This window comes from Phymastichus coffea, unplaced genomic scaffold, assembly GCF_024137745.1.
Source record: "Phymastichus coffea isolate CEN01 unplaced genomic scaffold, Cenicafe_Pcof_1.1 PCOF00215, whole genome shotgun sequence".
Lineage (NCBI taxonomy): Eukaryota > Metazoa > Arthropoda > Insecta > Hymenoptera > Eulophidae > Phymastichus > Phymastichus coffea.
The window spans coordinates 133,444-153,666 of NW_026707026.1; the positions used below are offsets into that span (position 1 = coordinate 133,444).

At 37.4% G+C, this 20,223-nt stretch overlaps 1 protein-coding gene across 1 annotated transcript in view; it reads left to right on the forward strand.

The window, feature by feature from the left end:
• Window positions 1-20,223, forward strand: part of LOC131674147 (uncharacterized) — a 145,318-nt gene that overhangs the window by 119,261 nt on the left and 5,834 nt on the right. The window contains exons 2-6 of the mRNA XM_058952668.1: window positions 12,998-13,059; window positions 13,828-14,115; window positions 15,127-15,345; window positions 16,304-16,489; window positions 19,595-19,688. Coding sequence (XP_058808651.1) covers window positions 12,998-13,059; window positions 13,828-14,115; window positions 15,127-15,345; window positions 16,304-16,489; window positions 19,595-19,688 — 849 coding nt within the window. The remainder of the gene's footprint in view (window positions 1-12,997; window positions 13,060-13,827; window positions 14,116-15,126; window positions 15,346-16,303; window positions 16,490-19,594; window positions 19,689-20,223) is intronic.

Consider the following 20,223-nt stretch of genomic DNA (forward strand, 5'->3'; position numbering starts at 1 on the left):
GTTCTCGTCCTCGACGCCCAACACGCTCGCTGTTAACGGCTTAGGCTGTGTTGGCGGAGGCCGCGAGATCTCTTTGACGGGGTCTGGGTTATTGGATGAAGGAGTGGGATCAACCCCACCTATCCACTCCTTTGGTCGTTTCCCTTATTACACTGGGGACCGAACTTCCTATAATAACCCAGTAGGCCGCACTCGGCACATTTGATCGGTCCGGAGAACTCTCTCCCTCGTTTACGGGGAGTCTCCGGCCTTTTGCTTCGGTCATCGGAAGTCGAGCTTTTATCGGTGCGGTTACTCTTCATTTCCGCCGATATTTCTTTAAGGGACAGCAGGATTTGGTTGAATGCGTCGATGGGTGGGACTTTCTTTTCACCCTCGACGGCTTCCAGGCTCGGATTAGGTGTTGCCCCCGAGGGCGTCGGTGTGTAGACGACCTGGTGCGTCACCTTCTCGAGTACCTTCTCCATGCGTTCCAATCTATCGCTGACTTCCGGTTTATCACCGGACATGGAAGCCACTTTCCCTTTACGAGCCTTGCTCGCGTCGGTGCGGGGATGATACGCCATCTCAGGATACAAAGTCGACTGAGGGTCTGGCATCGTCCGCTCCATCCTCCGCTGATGCAAGTTGTGCTGGGCCGTCATGGCCAGGACGTTTAGGGTTCGTACGGAGTCCACTTCTGATCTCCGTATCTGGCTTTGGATTTCCGGTAGGAGGTTGGTATGAAGCAGGTCTAGCTGACTCTCGTGCGTCATCCTGGGGTTTAGCCGACTCATTAGGCCCATCAGGTTCGCGATATACACGTTCGCGGGTTCGTCCGGGCCCTGATATCGGCCTTGTACCTCTTTGATTAGACGCTGCTGCTGTTGCCTGCTGGTTCCAAACCATACTCTGGCGTCTGCCTCGAAATCTGCGAAGGAGAACCATTCACTCCTCATCGCCTCGAACCATACAAGGGCGGGACCGGTGAGCAACTCGGAGACAGCCGTGAGCATCTCGTCTTCCGTGAGTCCAGCGCTGCTCCTCGAGTTTTCTAATCTCGTTAAGAAAGTGTCGATGCTCGCGTTGCCCTCTCCGGAGAACCTGAGCTTCCATCCCCTGACGATGCGGCCGACGTCCCTCGTTGTGGATAACGGGCTTGACGTCTGCTGGGACGACCACATGCTCGGCGGGTGGTTGCTCACTTCAGCATTAACTCCACCGCGTACTTTTGTTCGCGGCATTCTCCAGTTCCGTAATCCTGGTCGCAAGGTTGTCCATGTGTTCTTGCGCCCTGACGTTGGTCTGGACGATTTCTTGCATAACTTGGGTAAGGTCAGACGCGTTTCTATTTCGCGATTCTTGGACCTCCCATTTCCTCTCATGTTCCCTGCATCGGAAAATGAGGTCTTGAATCATAATTGCGAATGCCGGTGGGAGTTTGAACTGGAATCCTTCGTCAGTTGTTATAGTAATTTCTTTATTACTATTACTATTTTCTCCGCTGTCCAGGGCATTCGCGATGTTTATCGCGGTTTTCTGAACTCGCGATATCACGTCCGCACTCTGTAGTAATTGGGCTAGCGGATGTTCTCCCTCTTGCTCGGATGCTGTGTGTTCCTGGCATATGGATGCTATTAGCTCCGAGCGTAGGGCGGCTCTTTTGGCTGAGCTGCTGTTCTGGTTGTCGGTTTCCGCGAAGTCCGCTGCGGAATAGTCCCCGAGTAACCAGCTTTGTAGACGTGCAGCTCTCGAGAGCTTGGTTCCGTTTGTTTTGAGCTCCAGGTGTTCGAGGTACTCTTCGATTTTTTCCTCCTGGAGCGTCAACACCCAATTTTCTATTTCATTCTGAGTGCGGTCCATGATTTTCTGTTAGGTTACTTGCGTTGGATTTGTTTGTAAAAAAAATACAGGTATTATACGCGCGTGCGAGTGTTATATTAAAATTCGTGCGCCGAATTGAAAAAATAAAAAAAATTTTATTTGCCAACACTGGGCTTGATCAAGGGCGCTTAATGAATTAATTGCCGAAAGATTCTTTGCTCGTAAATACGCAATATAATGATCCTACCTATCAGATGCACTAACTGTTTGTTAGCACGGCTGTGTGAGTTAGTATCTAAAATGTTGCAATGAGCGTTGTGCGTAAACACCAATAACCGCTTTTAATAATATTAAAAAAGGTTATGCTAACACAATACAATGTCGAACAAAATTATTCAATTGAATTAATCCCGTTTGAAAATTGCCGGTGTTAGTTTTTCCCCGGGCCAACGGGTATAATATTATTTGCGGCAATTTTCAAAATTCGTTGGTGTTTACGTACTAGAATCTTTCGGTCGCACTCGCACGCGTTCACAGGTTTTGTTTACAAATTTTCGCCGCGGCGGGCCTTCGCAAGCTAGCTAACCGGTATTGTTTACACTTGTGGCTTTCGGCGTCGAGTGCGCACAACAACACTTGACTGCCACCTGAGCTATTGGTTGACCGAGCGCGAGGTTAATATAAAGAACCGGTGTTTTGCACAATCAAAAACACCGTAGGTTCTTTCACGTTGGGCGCCATGTAACGGGGTATGACCGTTTAATCGATAAATCGCGTGATTACGCTAAAGGGACACGCGTGAATCGTTGCTGCTCACTATCAACACGGGAGAGCACGAGGAAACACACGCCGGTCAACCGATTATTGTTTATAACCTAATTGAACTGAGTGGAAGCTACGTGAGGAGAGAATCAACGAAAACACTTGTTAGTATTATAAATCGGACGTTTTATTATCTTTCTAACTCACAAAAGGTCGGCCCGCGAGTTTGTTTACACGCACGCTCGCTCATCGGCAACATGCTTTGCCGGTACGCTCGCTGCTCTCTGATATTAGAGCCTCACATGCACGCATCGAATATTAGCATCAAATTATCATTCATAAGATCGCGATCGCGAAATTAAGCTGGCCAGCTTACCTTATACTTTCAGACGACCGGAGAAAAACACTGTAACTCGCACAGCACGGCACAGTCGCTTATTGTCTTAATATTTGCGAGTCGCGAACGCGTGCACGCACTGGTTTCGCCCTCGATGGCGAAACCTCACACACTCTCCTAGGATCTCTCGATCGGGCCTGGCTCGCAGCTTGGCAGCTCCTCGGCGGCGACAATCTCTGGGTTGCTAATCTCAGCAGATTTCGAAGCGTGTGGGTGTCAAGGGCACGTGAATGGACGAACGATAGCGTGAGCGGATGGATGGCACGATAGTTTATGCTTCACTGGTTCGAATTCGTTCGCGCGCGTTCCGTCTGCTCGCGTACCGAATTCCTTCGTTACATATTTTTGTCCCCCCGGTAGGTGCTGCCCTCACGGACAACAATAAGGTTAAATAATTAGCGCTAACTTGACGATTACCGTCACACATGATAACATTGATCTTGACAACGTCAACATCGATGAATTTCAAGTTGCATGCTTTGATAACATTATACTTTAGATTTGATTTTCCACGGCTTTATCGCTTTCGTAGTGATCTCTTTCTTCGCTCATTGCGTTTTGGCGTTAGTCGACAGTCGACGCATTCATATACTATACTTGACGTAATATATTTTGTGATGGGTTTTCGTAATTTTATAAAATTATTCGAAATCATGTAACAAAATGTCGATCAGTAATCGTATTGGAAAGAGTAAATGAAATCATGTACAAATAACGTATTGCTTAGAGTCGGCGTGGTGCAAATATTGTTGTAAATAGAGGCAGAAGTTATGAAAAAAAAAATAGTAGAAAATGAAGAAAAAACGGAAGATCGTTAACGGCATATATTGCCTAAAGGAGAAGGTAGATTGTTGATCGACAGCATCAGCAAATTTATAATATCTTCAACTTCTTGTATACAAATGTGGTGCACTTTTTGCAAAGAATGTATAGTAATTGCAAATAGTGAAGATGAACATCGCTACAGTTTTAATTGCTTTGGGTGACGTTTTTTTGAATATTCAGCGATAACTTGCTTGTGCTTTATATCGTTATATTTTTTCTAAGCTGTATATTTTTCGCCAGTGTACGGAATCAAATAAATTTGATATTAGCACCTTATGAACATGATCTATAACTATATATAAAATAAATTATTAGGCATATACTTGCATGACTTACGAAATGTTATACTGATAAATTTTATCTAATATGCTACGTAATATTTTCATGTCTGGCTAACATTAATTTCTTTGAATTTAATCTAATTTCGTATAATTTTTAACTATAGGCTTGATAATATGAAGAACTACTTCTATAATCCTGTAGCTGCAACATTAACTTGAGAGGATTCGATTACTTTTAATATAGTGATTTTCATAATGTCCTCATATAACATGGGATGGGACATGAGAGAAACTAATAGAGATTACCATCGTTTAAATGATTTTGGTTCTACCACATTAAGCGATAAAATTATGGATTACTACACCTACAAAATAAAATGCAAGTAATGTGATATAGAATGCATTTCAATTGATTATGATTGTCGTCTGAATTTTTAGGGATTAGCAAAAGGTATGGAAGCTTTTATTACAAACAAACTTGTAAATAGCAGTACTATTTTTAAATCACATAATTTGCAGATAGGAATTTTTGTTGGCAATCATGATTCTACATCCATTTTCACTGTTCGCGCTAATGCTTCTCATTCAGTAGGAAAAATGTCTGATACAAATCACACATCTAAAGGAGTATAAAATAGTTATATGACATTGAAAAAATCACAAAGAAGTGACGAATGATACCATTTTATATTTACATCTATGCTTCGCATATGCAATGGCTCAAAGCAGAGAGAATAGTTCGGCCCTGACACAGATAATTGGATCTATACCCTATCATGCTTTAAATAAACATGAAAAATGCGAGGAATGGTGCGGATTTATTCAACATCAGAAAAATTGTCAGCAAAAATTATTTCCGATGGTTTATGAAAAAAAATTTATTTAATGGATTAATAGAAGTTTTCCACAAATGGGCTGTAAATGTTAAACAATTTTTATCGGCATCTCTAGTGATGTAAATGAAAATATGAATGCTAGTATAGCTAATAAATCTCAAAAGTCTAAATGTTTGACTAAGACGGCATCAGCAAATTTTCGATTAACTTACGTTGTCTTGGAAAAAAGTTTTGGAACATTATACGCATAAAAATGCAATAAATCGAAACGTTTCTCACCTAATAAGTATCACTCTTGACATGTTTCAAGGCTTAGAAAAGTAAAACAAAAAAACAAAAAAAATTTTCAGGAAACAAGAGTTAAGGCGCGTGAAATGCAACTGAAAAAATATCGTGTTCATCAACGATCGAAGAGAAAGAACTGAGGGTGTTACTTATGAAAGTAACTGTAGTTTGTTGTACTGAAAAAAGTGTAGAACAAGCCTTAAATGATGACTTAAATGAAGCAGAAGGGACTGCCGATGAAAATGTTCCAGTTTATTTAAATCTGGAAACGTCAGGCTTTCATTGTATCTGTGATATTCTTTGTTGGCACAGAAAGGCTGGATAGCGTCGCCCGTCAAGAATGGAGAGCCGTTGACGTTTCCAGCTCTCTTATAGGGAGGCGGATATATTATCACCTGCGTCTCTGTTCCGCTCAGGCAATCGACGAGTTACGTAACTATTACTTCACGCGGTGCGTCGTGAGGGCGCTACAATAGCGAATGCTCGTCAACTAGTGCTCTTTGTTGTGCCCGCCCGATTCAACAGTTCATTTGCGTTCGAGCCCGTCCTGTGACTAGACCGTCTGCAAATGGCACTCTCTGCCCGAATGAACTCGGGCTGTAAGTAAGAGGAAGTGAAAAAAATAAAAAATTTGAGATCAGCCAAATTCAGATTCATTGTGACGATCACCTTTCCCACTTTTAACATTCTTCAGATCACAGAAAAATATGGAAAATTCATTTCTAATATTATACAACTCCAACAAAACAAATTTCACTTGCAGATACAGTAGTTCATGGTTTATGGAAACATGTGATGTTACACGGAAAAAAAGTTTATTATGTCCCTCTCAGAATTGCAGTATCCAAGTTACTGGAAGTTTTAAAGTCGTTAAATAAACAATGTTATATTGCTACTCAAAATTAAAATTTTGACGGACCACAACTAATACATGTAATCACTGCGTGTAATAGTTACATGATAAAATTAAAAATCAAGATATAGTTTTTATAGATACTTTAACAATTATTAAGTTGAAAACTTTACGCACAGGTAAAAGTGAATGTACCCACACTATTTTAATACCATGGTTGAAAATTTTTAATTTTGATGCACACAACGCGTGTCAAGATGCGATCATTTTAGAAAAAAATTTCGAAAAGCCGAAATAAAATATCAGTCTTTATCTGCAGCTGCTAAAAAGTATGACGAAATGAAGAAGAAATGAAACAATGATAAGTTAATACAAGAATTTGCTCCCTTTGTTACAATCAATGAATAGCATTACAAGTTTGGAAACGTACAAAAAATTATTAACACGGATAGTATAATTCAAAGACTGAACGATGTTTATACTACTTCCGATTTTAAAACTTCACATATTCGCGTAAAGTTGAGCATATTGTTTTTCACGTCAACGAAAGTAACATTAAAGTTCCATTTATTATTTGCGATTAAATTTTTGTATGCATAGAAACCTTTTTTTGTTGTAGCGAAAATTGGTTAAAAGAAAAAATAACGTACGACAAGAAAATTTTAACAAGGAGGAAGTTCTCGATTCGATTGAACTACTTTGTAGAAAACATAATGAATGTACTATACAATGTAACATCCGAATCCTCTTGACTCACAAAATTGCATGAATCCATGAACCGCTTACATGTGAACAATGAAAGTTCAATTCTCTTACGCTCTCCGAGGCAAAGTAAAAGAATCGATTGTAGCCAAAGATAGAATAACTGATGATCGAGTGCACTTTGAACGGATGAAAAGTTCAGATTTGATACTATAGATTATAGACAGGAATAAAGTTCTCTTGTTACCAGAAAACTTTTTCGAGTTGATGAGGCGTAGTCTGAAACATTGATGATAAGTACACCGGATTTTCAAAACAAAACAATATCATTGACAATAGGAAATAAATAAATGTGAATTTATTATGACGAGACGAGAGACAAGATTGGAAATACGAGAGATAATTTTATGTAGCATAAAATGAGTTGATTTGAATAATATTGAATGCTTAACATTATTATTTATAAACACGCAACAAGCTCGAGTAGCTTTGTTGATTTATAATAAAAACATTTGATTAAATATAAAATTCATAATGGCAAATTTACAGCTTTAGCAATTAGATTGAGTTACATATAGCGAGTCAGAGCAGTCAAACTACCGAGCAAATCGAGTCTAGCATGTTTTCAAACGACTTTGCTCCGTGCAGTATAAGCAAAGTTGCACATAACACGTGAATACGTGATCAACATATCTATGTGGCATTTATCCATGCTGCTTGCAACAAAGATCCATCCCCGACAATTTTACGTCGTCACGAGCTGTACGAATTGTATAGTCTAAGTTTGTGTGCATTATCAGCATGTACATAGGTATACTTCCAACTGTTAGCATCGAGTCCCAGGAAAGGTGAATTCTTTAAAACTTTTGAGCCTGAGTACGTAATTTCACCAATCCTCTACTATTATTTCACATACAATAAACATTTTATTGCATTTAATCGCAAATTTTTCGTTGGAGGTGATAGAGTTTTCGCTTGTCGGCGGTTATTTCAACTCTTCAATGATCTCTCAAAGATTTGATTTATACTAACTTTTTCTTTTCAACTTCATTTATGTTCACCATATTCGAGTGAAATGAATCTTTGGTATAAGTTTATTATATGAAATAAAAAAGTTGAACTTTTATATTTTGTAGCCTATCTAAGTATTTAAAAAAGATTCTATCGAACTATCAAAGATTCCTATTATTTAGAATTTGTAATAACTTTTCAAATAAACATCTTGTTTTCTTTTAACAGTGAGACTCTTTATTATTTCCATTAGTCTTAAATTATTTTTAAATATGTGAGGATGAATAATATTATAGATAAATGAAGCTTACATAATCAGGGTAGTAGTAGAAAATATATAATTTGTATACTGAAACATTAATAAAATCCTATAGCTTCATAATTTTAAACATTTTGAAAAAGTCAGCAACAGCATATACCTCAAATTGTCAGCAGATACGAGCAGATATATTACGAACTACTCTTTACATGCTCGTGAAAAAGTTGTGCGTGTATAGGGTTCTGTATTATTGCGGAAGGTGGTAAGAGCCTTTACTGTAATGCCGGTACCTGGCTCTCCTACAAATTTCTTTTTTCTTTCGATATTTCTGCAGCAAATTTGGCTACACGGCTTCACGCTCGCCTGCAGTAAAATGCTGCATCGGATAAATAAAACGCGCTTTTCTCAGTCGCTCTCTTATATGATATTTCCGTGAATTATTTTTCAAGCGCCTTACCATGTAACAAAGCTGGTTATTCTTGTAGCACCTACCAAACATTTATACCTGTCGACAACGTGTAACAAATATAGAACGTTAGTTTATAACGGTAAATAACATTTTATTTCACTAAACTGTAGCAATGTCTACAAGTTTTGCTTTACAGCTGCGGAAGTGACCCTCTAAAAATCTCGTATTACATAGCACAAATATTATTAGATTACAGTTCTGAAAGCCACTACACGCGAAAAATCAAACGACTCAGGCTGGCTATTTTCTTTTGCTTCTTTGAATAAATAAAACTGTTTCAGCGGGCTTCGAGTACAAACTGAATTTCCAATTCTGATCCAATTTGCTTTCCGAATTTTCGGAATTTTCACTACCGAATTCGATTTGATTGCCCTGTAACTCGTGCATTGAATCACGATGCTGCCGATCGAGGTAATCAAATTTGTTGCTCGAGGATTGCAGAAGCTCGACCGATAATGACTGAAATTTATAAAAAAAGAAAATGTGTTTATCTATAATATAAAGCAGTTTTATAAAATGACAATTTAACTTATAACCGAACAATATATGAATTCCAGATCAATTACTTCTTTAAACAAAAGCTGAGAGAAACATTACAAATCTAATGAAAATTCAGTAGTAGAGATCGATAAACCGTCAGACTAATTGAATACAATCCGTACACACCATGTGTTCTGGTACAGGAAATTCACGAGTAGATATATTTATATCTACATATAGAATCTAAACAAAAGTAAAGTATTTATGTACAAAAAGAGCAATAATATTGTACATTATTGTAAAGAAAAATATTGTGAAATATGTAAATACGGCACAATAACCATCGATTTAGATTATATCACTACTTCATGGAATTGGGGGGGGGGGGGGGGGGGGGTGAAATGAACAAAAAGAACAGTGGTTGCACGATTACTGGTATAAACACTGCTGGGTATAGCAAAAACCACGATAATCGTTGACCACGGCACATCGGGAGTGTAGCTTTTAAAAGCAATCACTTGCCGTGTGGGCCAATAAAAGCTAAGCTCAGGCGCCTGTAATTTACAAATCGCTATTTTGCCGGGTCTCGCGTTGGCTCTCACGGAAGCGCGAACTCGCTGCATGACTGTTGATTGAAAAACCGAGAGGAAGCTGCACGAGTAATTTCCTGCTTATTGTCTCGAAGAAATTGAGGTTGTTCGACGCGACAAAGAGGCCAGAAGGGACAAAATCCCTTCGTTAATGCGCCGACTACACGTCGAGATTTCATAATGAGCCACGTACCGCTTTGTTATTCTCGTGCCAAATATATAGCCAAAAATAATTATATCTGTATTCTACCTAACGAATTACTAATAAACGTCGCAAATGTATCTCTTCTCATTTAACTATCCTTTACTACTTATTTGTATACATTATGGATAAGTTGACTTTTGATCTCTACAACTGATCGAACAAACAATTCACATACTACAACATTCTGATATGAATATTCCGTCTATTGCACATAGCCTCGAATTAAGTTGGGGGTTCTTAGCAATTCCATTTGTGGTTGATTGTCTGTATTCAGCATATTGTCTTAAATTTATGCATTTATCTGACATATAATCCAATATAGAATTTCTTTTGCAAATTAAAAAAAATTTTCCCCTTTAATTAATTCAACTTCCCTAGTGTAGTCACATATACAGCTTCTGAGAACGTTCGAATACGAAATCCCCTCTTTTGTGCGCACGGGCTCCTTTTCACGTGAAAATATGAAGTGAAATTTCATTCTGCACTCTTCTTGTCTACTGCGTGCTTTTAAATTCACATCTTTCGTTATTGCATTTTTAGATCATTTCTCTTTTTTATTCTTTTTTATAGACGAACTATTCTGATAAAAAATTCACTGAACACTGTCAATTATTAATCTGCGCAAAAATTAAAAATTATCTATCTCATCCTTTCACAGTAATTTCATTTTAATGAACATATAATATAGTTGACCATAGCGTTTATTAAAAATGCCTTTATATATACGCTTTTAAATATTTAAATAACTAACGTAACAATACCATTCAGAAATACAACAATGCAATAAGGGTGCATATATGACAATGATTAGAGGTTTTATACATGCTACACAAGCATGCATTTTTTATGATGCATATTCATAAAATACTAATAATGCAATTACGTTACCTACAGATTATTAACAATTTCAATAATAATTCAATAATGATGTCTATGAATTAGAAATTACCGTTATTTTGATTAACAATTTTTCGATTCAATCATTCTGTAATTGATCGATGCTTGTATTTAGATAGTTGGCTTTCTACAGGCTACGCGTCACAGCTAATTAACCAATTAACGAATTCACCATAGATATGCATATTCGTGTATTTACTCTCTTATTATATACTCAAATGTCTACCAACATTTTTCGAATGCGGTGTTCGAAGCTCAATTGAAGCTATAAACACCACATTTAATTCACCATGAGTTCAGACTAGTATTTCCAACATAAATTGTGTAGTAACAAACATAACTTAAAGATTCATCGATGATGCTAGCATACTGCATAATTATTTTTCAATTCAATCAAGTTTTCAAGAAAGAACATTCAGATTATATATTTTTTCTTCACTTCTGTAGCATTTATACATTCTATTCAAATAATTATCATTACAATTTTTTAATATCTCTACTTTTTGCTTCATTTTATATCGTTTTATTATTCCACGTTATTTGGACATTTTAAGTCATATTGTAATGGTCATCCTCTAAGTACTGAACTTATAATGTTCTGTGGGTTCCAAACTATCGAAGCTGAGGTGTTAATGGTTAGCATATGATCTTTCTGTGGAAAAAGTCATAAATTTTCACCGCAGATTCTAACTATCATTGCCTTCGACATAGATGTCTACAATCCAAACTGTTAAGTCACCTTAACCATTATTATTTATTCTTTAAGTATTTATTAAAATTGCAGAAAATGATTCTTCGATAAAAATTGTAGACTCTATATAATGACAAAAAAATGTTTGTAAACATTAGAAAAATTCATTGAACTATTTTTATCAGTATTTTTGTCTACTTTCACCAATTCTAAATTGTGGTATGGATAGTAGAAGTAAAACCCATTACTTTGATACCATGGATAACCAAAACTAACGGTTTTTTGACGTAGGTGTTGTTGATTAAAAGATCAATTAAAATGAGAAGAAATGATGTTATTTATAAAATGTTCTTAAATGTTCGACTTTTATGATTTTTGACCTATCTGAATCTAATTTTGATTACGCAAAGTATCAAATTCAACTTTTTGGGTTATACTGTCTATGTTAGTCTATAAAATTATTGTAAGTAAATATCAGATGAAGCTCTTTAGAAAATAAGCCAGATTTTATTTCATTAATTTTCTTTGGTATTTTTATATTATTGAGCACTTAACGTTCAATTATCTAAAAATGCCGATAAAAATTAGTCCCCGCAAACTTTTCTAATGTTCATGAAAATTTTTCACTACTGTACACTGCAAATGAGAAGAAGAAAAAATTATTCAATCTCCAGGGAAGAAAATTCCTTTTCTGTTTTAGAGACCAGAAAAGTGCATTTTTAATGAAATTTATCACTTGTGAAAGTAAATTTACATGTTCGTTACAACTATCTTTTGTAAATAGTGATCAAATTAATTAAACTGTCGGTAGCTAGAAATGATGTGGTAAAAAGAAAGATTAATTAAATCCGAATTTAATGACTATTGACCAACGTAGGTTGTTAATGAGTAAAATGTTTGTGTCAATGAGATATGTATGTATACTTATACTTCAAGAAAATTAGTTAACCATCCGGTAAAAACTCGTCGAACTTTTCCATGAAAAATAAGTGTTTATTAATCAAGTTCTCGTCATAACCTCACAAACGAGCCAATTGCGTCGAATATGCGCATACAGTTTGGCAATTAGTCGTTTCTCCGCGCTACCGTCTCGTTTATATGTTGAATCGGAGAAACGACACCAGTCATTAGCTAATGCTGCAGCCGCGACGCAACAGAACTCGAGCGTACTTTACAACTTCCAATTACACGCGTATGTGCAATTCGTGATTGCACGTATACCAGCATCTGCATGGAATATTATAAACTAACTTATGGTGTAGACGTCGAGGAAATATACCTCGCTCGTGTTCATTACATGTTCGTTAGCATATCAAACTAAGATACGAAGACTATGTGATTGCGTTTTTCTCACATATTCTCGTTTAATTAGAAACTCTGTGCAAAGTCTTACATTCTGTTTTGGAAACTCATCTTCATTTGCTTAGATATTTCAAATTTATATATCTAAAAGAAAAAGAAAATCAGCGTCACCTGACGTCACACAATCTTGCTTAAATGACAGTGCATCTTTGAATAATCTGATAGAACAGTTCACTTCATCGTGCATGCATTCACGTAACCGGACAAAAAGCTCGTTAAGACAGTGCAAAAAGATAGAGCAACGAAAGTAGGAAATAATTAACGAGAATCGTTTTGTGTTCTGTTGCAGTGAGCAGCAAAAGCGAGCAGTCGCCGCCACAGCAGCAGCAACAGTCCAAAGCCGCAGTTTCGGTAAGTGGCGCTCTAATCGTTATGCCCGGAAAAATGGGAAAGGGTCACGCTGCATGCACACGCGCCCCACCGGTCTAATCGAGGAAATGCTTCTCTGCACTTTCATTTTGATAATAAGCGACTGCGCTTTGTGCTCGCCGGCTTAATGGCGCTTTGCGAAAATGCCTTGGCCTACGTCCGACTTTTTCTTTTTGTCTCAGCCAAAATAACTCTCTCTAAAAACTTGTTCGGTTTGGAGTGGGACTTAAAAGGCATTAGGCACAGTAATTACTGAAACTCTTACCGAAAGTTCTATTTGAATGCTCTTTAAGCTTGGTATACCAATTAATTGGTTGGTCAACTTGGCTTAATGTTTGCCTCTATATACTGCTGTATCACTGAAATTTCTTAAGAGTTTATTTGTATACTGCATACATTGACTTTTATTATTGTGATTACTACGAGAAAAATGTTACATACACTGCTACAAATATAATTCGGTTATTATCAACAATGGTGATCAATTTGGTATTAGCTGAATTTATAAATTTCACTGTCAAACATAACTTCAGATTTACCTCGATTATTCCAGTTCATATATGAATAACACAAAATAAAAGCTTTTTAATCCGTAAAATGAAAGAAACATCAACTAACTCGATTAGGCAAGTAACTGGAATCATTGATATAAATAAAAAAAAAACGTCATTGAATACTTGGGCTCTGAATCAGCTCTTCCAACGAGACCACTTCAATTAACGACTTTGCCAACATTCGACAAATGCACAGGAAGTTCCGCAATCGAACACCACGAAGAGTCCAACTACTTCCCAAGTCGGTAGTTCGGAAGAAATCGAGGACTCATTGGAGAAAGACGATGAGGACGAAGATAACGACAGCGGTGGCGGTAACAGCACTGAAGAAGACGACGAGGACAGCGCTGAGGAGGATGGGGAGGACGAGGGCAGCGTAGCCGAAGAGGACGAATATGCTGGAGAACTACGAGCTGCAGCTGGCAAAGTAAATAGCGACGAATCAATCGCAAACCTCGCGTCCCCAACAGAGTCTCGTAAACAGGTAAGTTCACGGTTGTCTTTGGTACTAATTCATTATTTGATTTTCTAGAAAGACTATGTTTCCTTATTCAATATGGCTGTTTTTCGTTAAAAAATCAAAATTCAAGTGAATTCGTTGTTTCAAAAAAATTAAAAAAATACTATAATAGCTTATTACAAATACATTTTTATATACAAATTTGATGAATTACCAATAAATTAAACGAAAGCACATATGCATAAGTGAATATTATTGAAATTGTTTTGCTACATAAACGACAATGATATAAGTTAGCAAGACAAAGTTTTTTATTACATTTTAACTAAATAACCAGCAAAATAACCCAATAGTGTTCAATTTGCTTAAATAAAAAATAAATAAATAACCACTTTAATAATTAAACGAATAAAAGTTTAAAAAATTATTGAACACAGTTTGAAAACTCTGTAAAAGTTGTTTGAAGATTGATAATAAAATGCATATTTAGAACGTTTCACATAATTTCCTATAAAAACAAAATGAATGATAAAGAATGGAGGGTTTATCGTTTAGACAAAGCGAATGTGTAAAGGTGTGTGCGCCGCATAAAACAGGTAAAAGATAGCACACGTTCAGGACAGCATGCTTTCGCGTGGGCGAGGTTATTAAGTGAAGAGGAAAATTACTACCTCGTGCCAGGCCTCTTCTTTAGACGTTAACGACTCCCTTAAATCGCGCTTTTACGCTGGCGATACTTTTCTCTCTCTCTCCCTCTCTTTCTCCCTCCCTCTTTGCGCGTGCAATGAAAAAAGCGACGTGCGAGATCGCCGCTACAGGTCCGTTAAGTTTTCATTCCTCCCCGCCGTCGATGCTTGCTTATGAACGACGTTCTCAATTTTCACGAAACCCGACTGATGAACAAGTTATCGTGGACGTTATTTTCTCTGATCATAAAACTTAAAGGAAAACTACGCCATTAAGCTTTAATAGAAATTTGCGCGCGCGCTCGAGGCATAATTAATGTCTTGAATTTTTGCTTGAATTTTTGCGCAGGTGAGAGAATTGCGCGAGCATAGGCGGAGAAAAAAGTCATCCACCGATGAGGAAAAAGCGTCAAAGGATAAACGCGAGTCGTCCGTGAAAAAAGAGCTGAGCTCGCAAAAGGAGATTTTCATTGCTGAAAATGAGACGCGACTGCAGCTCGACCGCCCAGTCCGTAACGAGGCGCTGCTTGATGACGTTGCTCAGCTGCCAAATGAACTTTCGAATGAGGTATGCCTGTAGAAGGGGAGGGGTATACAGAGTTTTGCCCAGTGAAGAAGTCATTCGTTATTCATGTAACATTCCTCTACCTGTGAAACAGAATATCATTAAACTATTCAGATATTTTATAAATAGTTTTCTTGTTTTCTTCTTGAATTCGCATATAAATTATTATATATGATTAGCTGCGCTTCGTGAGCAAATTACAAACATTGATTACATTCCAAACGTTCTCTAATTTCATATTTCAATATCAACAGAAATCGAAAATTCGAAATTCAATACTAACTACATTTAAACCGGTCTGTATTTTGCGCATGGATATAAATTACAGATATTCCGATGTGCAATTCCATTTCTCCAATTAAATTTGAAATAGTTATCTCCCTCTCTCTCTTGAATACTATCTATTCGTTTCATTTTCTTCAACCTAACTAGTTTATTGATTCTAATTTGGAAATAAAGCAATTTATGTGCAATAATTTAATTAACAACGATTAAATGTAGTGTTATTGTTTTCCTCGCTAACAGTGATTTAATAAAATATATTAGGAATTCTTAATAAATCATCAGTGATAAAATGTTATTAATAACGGGACCATCAACATTGTTATTTAGATTCCATGTGTTATACAATTTTGGATGCAAGCATAGAAATCAAAGAGGCATTAACATTTCAATAATGAACAAATAACACTAGAAACAGGAATTGGAATGAAACTTGCACATAAGTCCTGTCGAGGTTTCCAAATGTAAATACACCTTGTTTGTGTTTCAACAAAGTTCATGAGAAAGTTTGTCTTGAGTAATTTTTGCAAGACTGAATTAAAATATCGAAGCATTGATTCTCACTCGTTTGGAGTATATTTTTAATTAAAGTCTTGCCATAAACATAATAACGATGTCAAAAGTAAAGTCGCTCAAACAAGAGTTTCGCGAGTAATGAAACTGTGGTGATGTTCGACAGTTGCAGGAGACGGAAAACGAGGACAGAGAGAAGAAAATGTACAAAGAGTCAGTGCCTGTAGTGCCGATGTACTCAGTACCGAGAGCCAAAGACGCACTGAAGAAACTGAACAAAAGGCAGGACAGCCTACTTACGGATCTTAAGGCCTATCTACTCGACGAGCGGCTCAAACGTCAACAGCTCTGGGTGAGTGCAGCCTAACTCGCTTATACTATATATTTATCCTCAGCTCAAGCCCTTATTGTGCTCTCATCTCGCGATTAAACCTGCACCGGCTATTATCGTTACTACTACTATAGCGAGGCGCACAGCTGCATTATATATTCAAGGAAATTGTTAAACGTTTCCGTGTTATTTCAAATAATATTATTTTCGTTTATTGCATAGTAGCGTACTGTTATAGTTTTGATAATTAAGTAAGATCGTAAAAAGTTTAAGCAAAATAAGTGACATTATCATTATTCTTTCGTGAGTATTTAATAGGTATACTTTTTATTAGACTGCGACGATGGCTTAATTGAGAAATATGGATTATATTATCGGCGATAGCAAAAAACATATTTCGTTATTTCTCATACATGTAGATTAAAAAGTCTACTATAGCGGCGAAAAGAGAGACAGAAAGAGAGAGAGAGAGGGAGAAAGAGTCTCGTGACCCCACAACTTTGTTGGATGCTTTCCAAGTAATTTCTCATCTCGCTGTGTACGCACGTGGTCTATACGTATGTTTGATGCCTAAAAATTAAGAAGTCGCTTTGCATTTCTTTTCATACTTTTTAAACAGTCTTGCGGTTAGGTGCAAGATGTTTGGATTAGTGGATCGCAGTTTTAATTAATTAATCCGTCATTTTTTGTCGCATATATTAATAACATTCGAAACACAAAGTTTGAATGTATTCAAAAGCAATTTTATCGTTTGCTATGAACACTTTGCATATATGAATGTTTAATGGTGACTATGACACAAAAAAAGTTAAATAGATATGTACGATGTTACCAAGTAGATATTCATGTTTTGTAAACTGCATTGATTAAAGGTCACGATTGGTAATTAATCACGACATAAACATAATATTATTCATAGAATGGCATCTTTCGGTGCACGTTTGCGCAACATCAGCAGGCAAATTAATCAGCGTCATCGCCAGGGGACTTTGACGCATGAGTTAGTTGAAGGAGCACTGACCCCTCGAACTCACACACACGTGCGCGCGCGCTTATACACAAGATGCTCCTTGCGCTATTCGAGCTTTCTGCACAGTCAGTGTTTTTGCCAGAAAGAAGATCGCGCGCATTAGTTCAGAAGTGTGGACAAAGAAGTCCACTGCTACGGTCAAACCATTCGTATAGATAAAGATGGCAAAAAGTAGAAGTCCTTGCACTATCGTGAAAACTGTTTTGTGAGAAGGATGCCGCTGATTTAGTTAAAGTTAACAAAAGAAAAATACATGATATTGCTTTTTAGAATTAGATCAGTTTTTGTAATATCCAAAATTATTCTATTAGAAAAAAAGGAATCTATTACCTGAAAGAATAACAGCGCAAAACGTGATGTGTTTGAAAAATAGATACTTTAAAATCCGTCTAGTTTTTTCCTTTTTCAATAGATCGTAAATGTAATCGTAAGTATAATGTACACGGATAAATGCAAATCTTGAAAAGCACCCAGAAAGTAGGTTAAATAAATGTCACACAAGTGAGCGAAAGAAATTGCAATGTTGATGAAGAGAAGTAGAATGAAAGCCACTAGAGCTGGAGAGTTGGGTGAGGAATCCAGGGTAATCTCCGTTCCGCGAGTCGACTAATCGGTTGCGCATGCACACGCAGCTCCGCACTTCCTGCTTTTCCGCTCGGCAATTTCCTGGCGGCGTGCCGCCTCCTCCAGCTACAAAACAGATGGCATGCATGCCTCTCTCTCTCGCACTCTCTCTCTCTCTCTCCCGCTCTCTTGCTTTACTGCGCGTCCGTAACCGCGAACTGCTTTGGCACTAGCGGGTGCAAATAATTCTGTTTCTCGGAAAATTAGGACCGCAAATGTTCGCCCCAACGACTTTGACCTTTTCATACAATTTTTTCACTATACTCATAAGCTCAAAAGTCAACTCGATTATGACTTTGAATTTCATTTGTTACTTACTCACGTTTAAGTGCTTACTAGATTTTTCAGTCTTGTGCTACTGGAAGCAGTAATTGCACCGCTATTTACATTTGTATTATTGAATTGCATGCTTTATTTTGAACATCAACTTTCAATTTATTATTTTCAGCATAGAAATTTTCATTAAAGTTAGTGAGTACAATTGTCGTAAATTTTGCAATTGACACTGTGTATGTTTTTATAACATTCAAAACCTCATAAGTGAGATGTGCTTGATCAGTTAGTAAAAGGGTTCACCGAGTAAGGGATTAATAAGATTTTCGGTGAGTCGTCTATTGCAATTGATCAGCGGAATGATCGCGATAAAGGCCTGGCCATTGGCGGATATTGACTGGCGCACCTCGTCTATCAAAGAGCATTGGCGGTCGCGGGAATCCTCAATATCCTTGAGAAGTGGAAGATCGCGGGTTAAGCCAAGAGTGAAACGCGCATATAGGCGTTGATCGCAGCGGAATCAAAGAAGAAGAATCGAGTCCCGGGAGCGGGCGCAATTTCCGCGTCGTCGCTCGGCTCGCGCGTGTATGCGCGTGTGCCTAAAAATGACGCGCCTGTCGCAGCCGCGACAAAGGGAGCGACGGCGACGTGCCCCGAGAGCCGATCGCGCTCACGACCTGCAGCAGATGATCAAACAGAAGCGTCGCGAGCTCCGGAAATCTTTTCGCCGTTTCCGACCGAGAGCCACGTTTGATCGTTCTCTCAGAAACGATTTCGCGCGAATAAAGTTTGCCGCACGCGCGCCGTACTCGCTTTTCCCTCGCCGTCGCGCTGCTTGCTTTCTTTGCTATTACGTGAGCTGCTTTATACATTTCATCTTCTGCTACATTCTCCAAAATTTTCTGACAAATCTTTCTACTACAAGCTGTCCTACTTTTTCTTCTGGCAAATATTTCACTGTCGCTGAACTGCGATATAAGCTTGAGTTCGATGTACAAATTGTAAAGACACATTTATTCAAACAGATCTTTTCAAATTAATTTTTTCAAAATAAATCTTTCAGATTTTCTCTTAAAAAGAGCAGCATTAACGAAAACATTATTATTTAATAAATGGCTTTGAAGCAGCACAATGGGTCATTACGCGGCCATATGTTAACAGACTTTCAATGGTATTTATTTATTTATTTTTTTCTTAAGGATGAACAAGGTTCGGCAACGGAGAGCTTGTTAAAACTCCTGTCGAAACTCGCAGAGAATCCACAACGCTGGGAACGTGTGCATCAACTCTTGAGTAAGTAAGCTAGGGCTATTCTACAATATCGTCGATGTACTAGTCATACAACGTTTCATACGTACTATGCATACGAAATATATTTAACTTCATCAGCATTATTATTCTCATTGCAATCGAAATTATTCTGACGAAGTTCCAAGGCAAAATTGATACAGCTTTAGTTTCGTTGTATTTACAGATTTTTTATTGGTTATTGTAGAATCTTTCTTTTTAATATGAAAACTTCTTCTTTTATGTTCACATAAGTAATTCAAACTTATATATTCTAACAGGAAAATATTTAGTTTTTTAGAGATTTTTTAAAAGCTTTCATAATTAATAAAAGAAATTTTTAATATACTTTTTAGAACTCTCACTATGGATCTTTGTTAAATCTCTCATGAGACATAATATTATATGGGAACACTAATAACGATACATTGAAGCGGAACGCGCATATTTTCTTAAAATATGGGGAACAATTATATGTTATGAGTACTAATGTTTATTATCAAAAGGTTGTTACATCGCCCGGCAGCATGACGATTTGTAG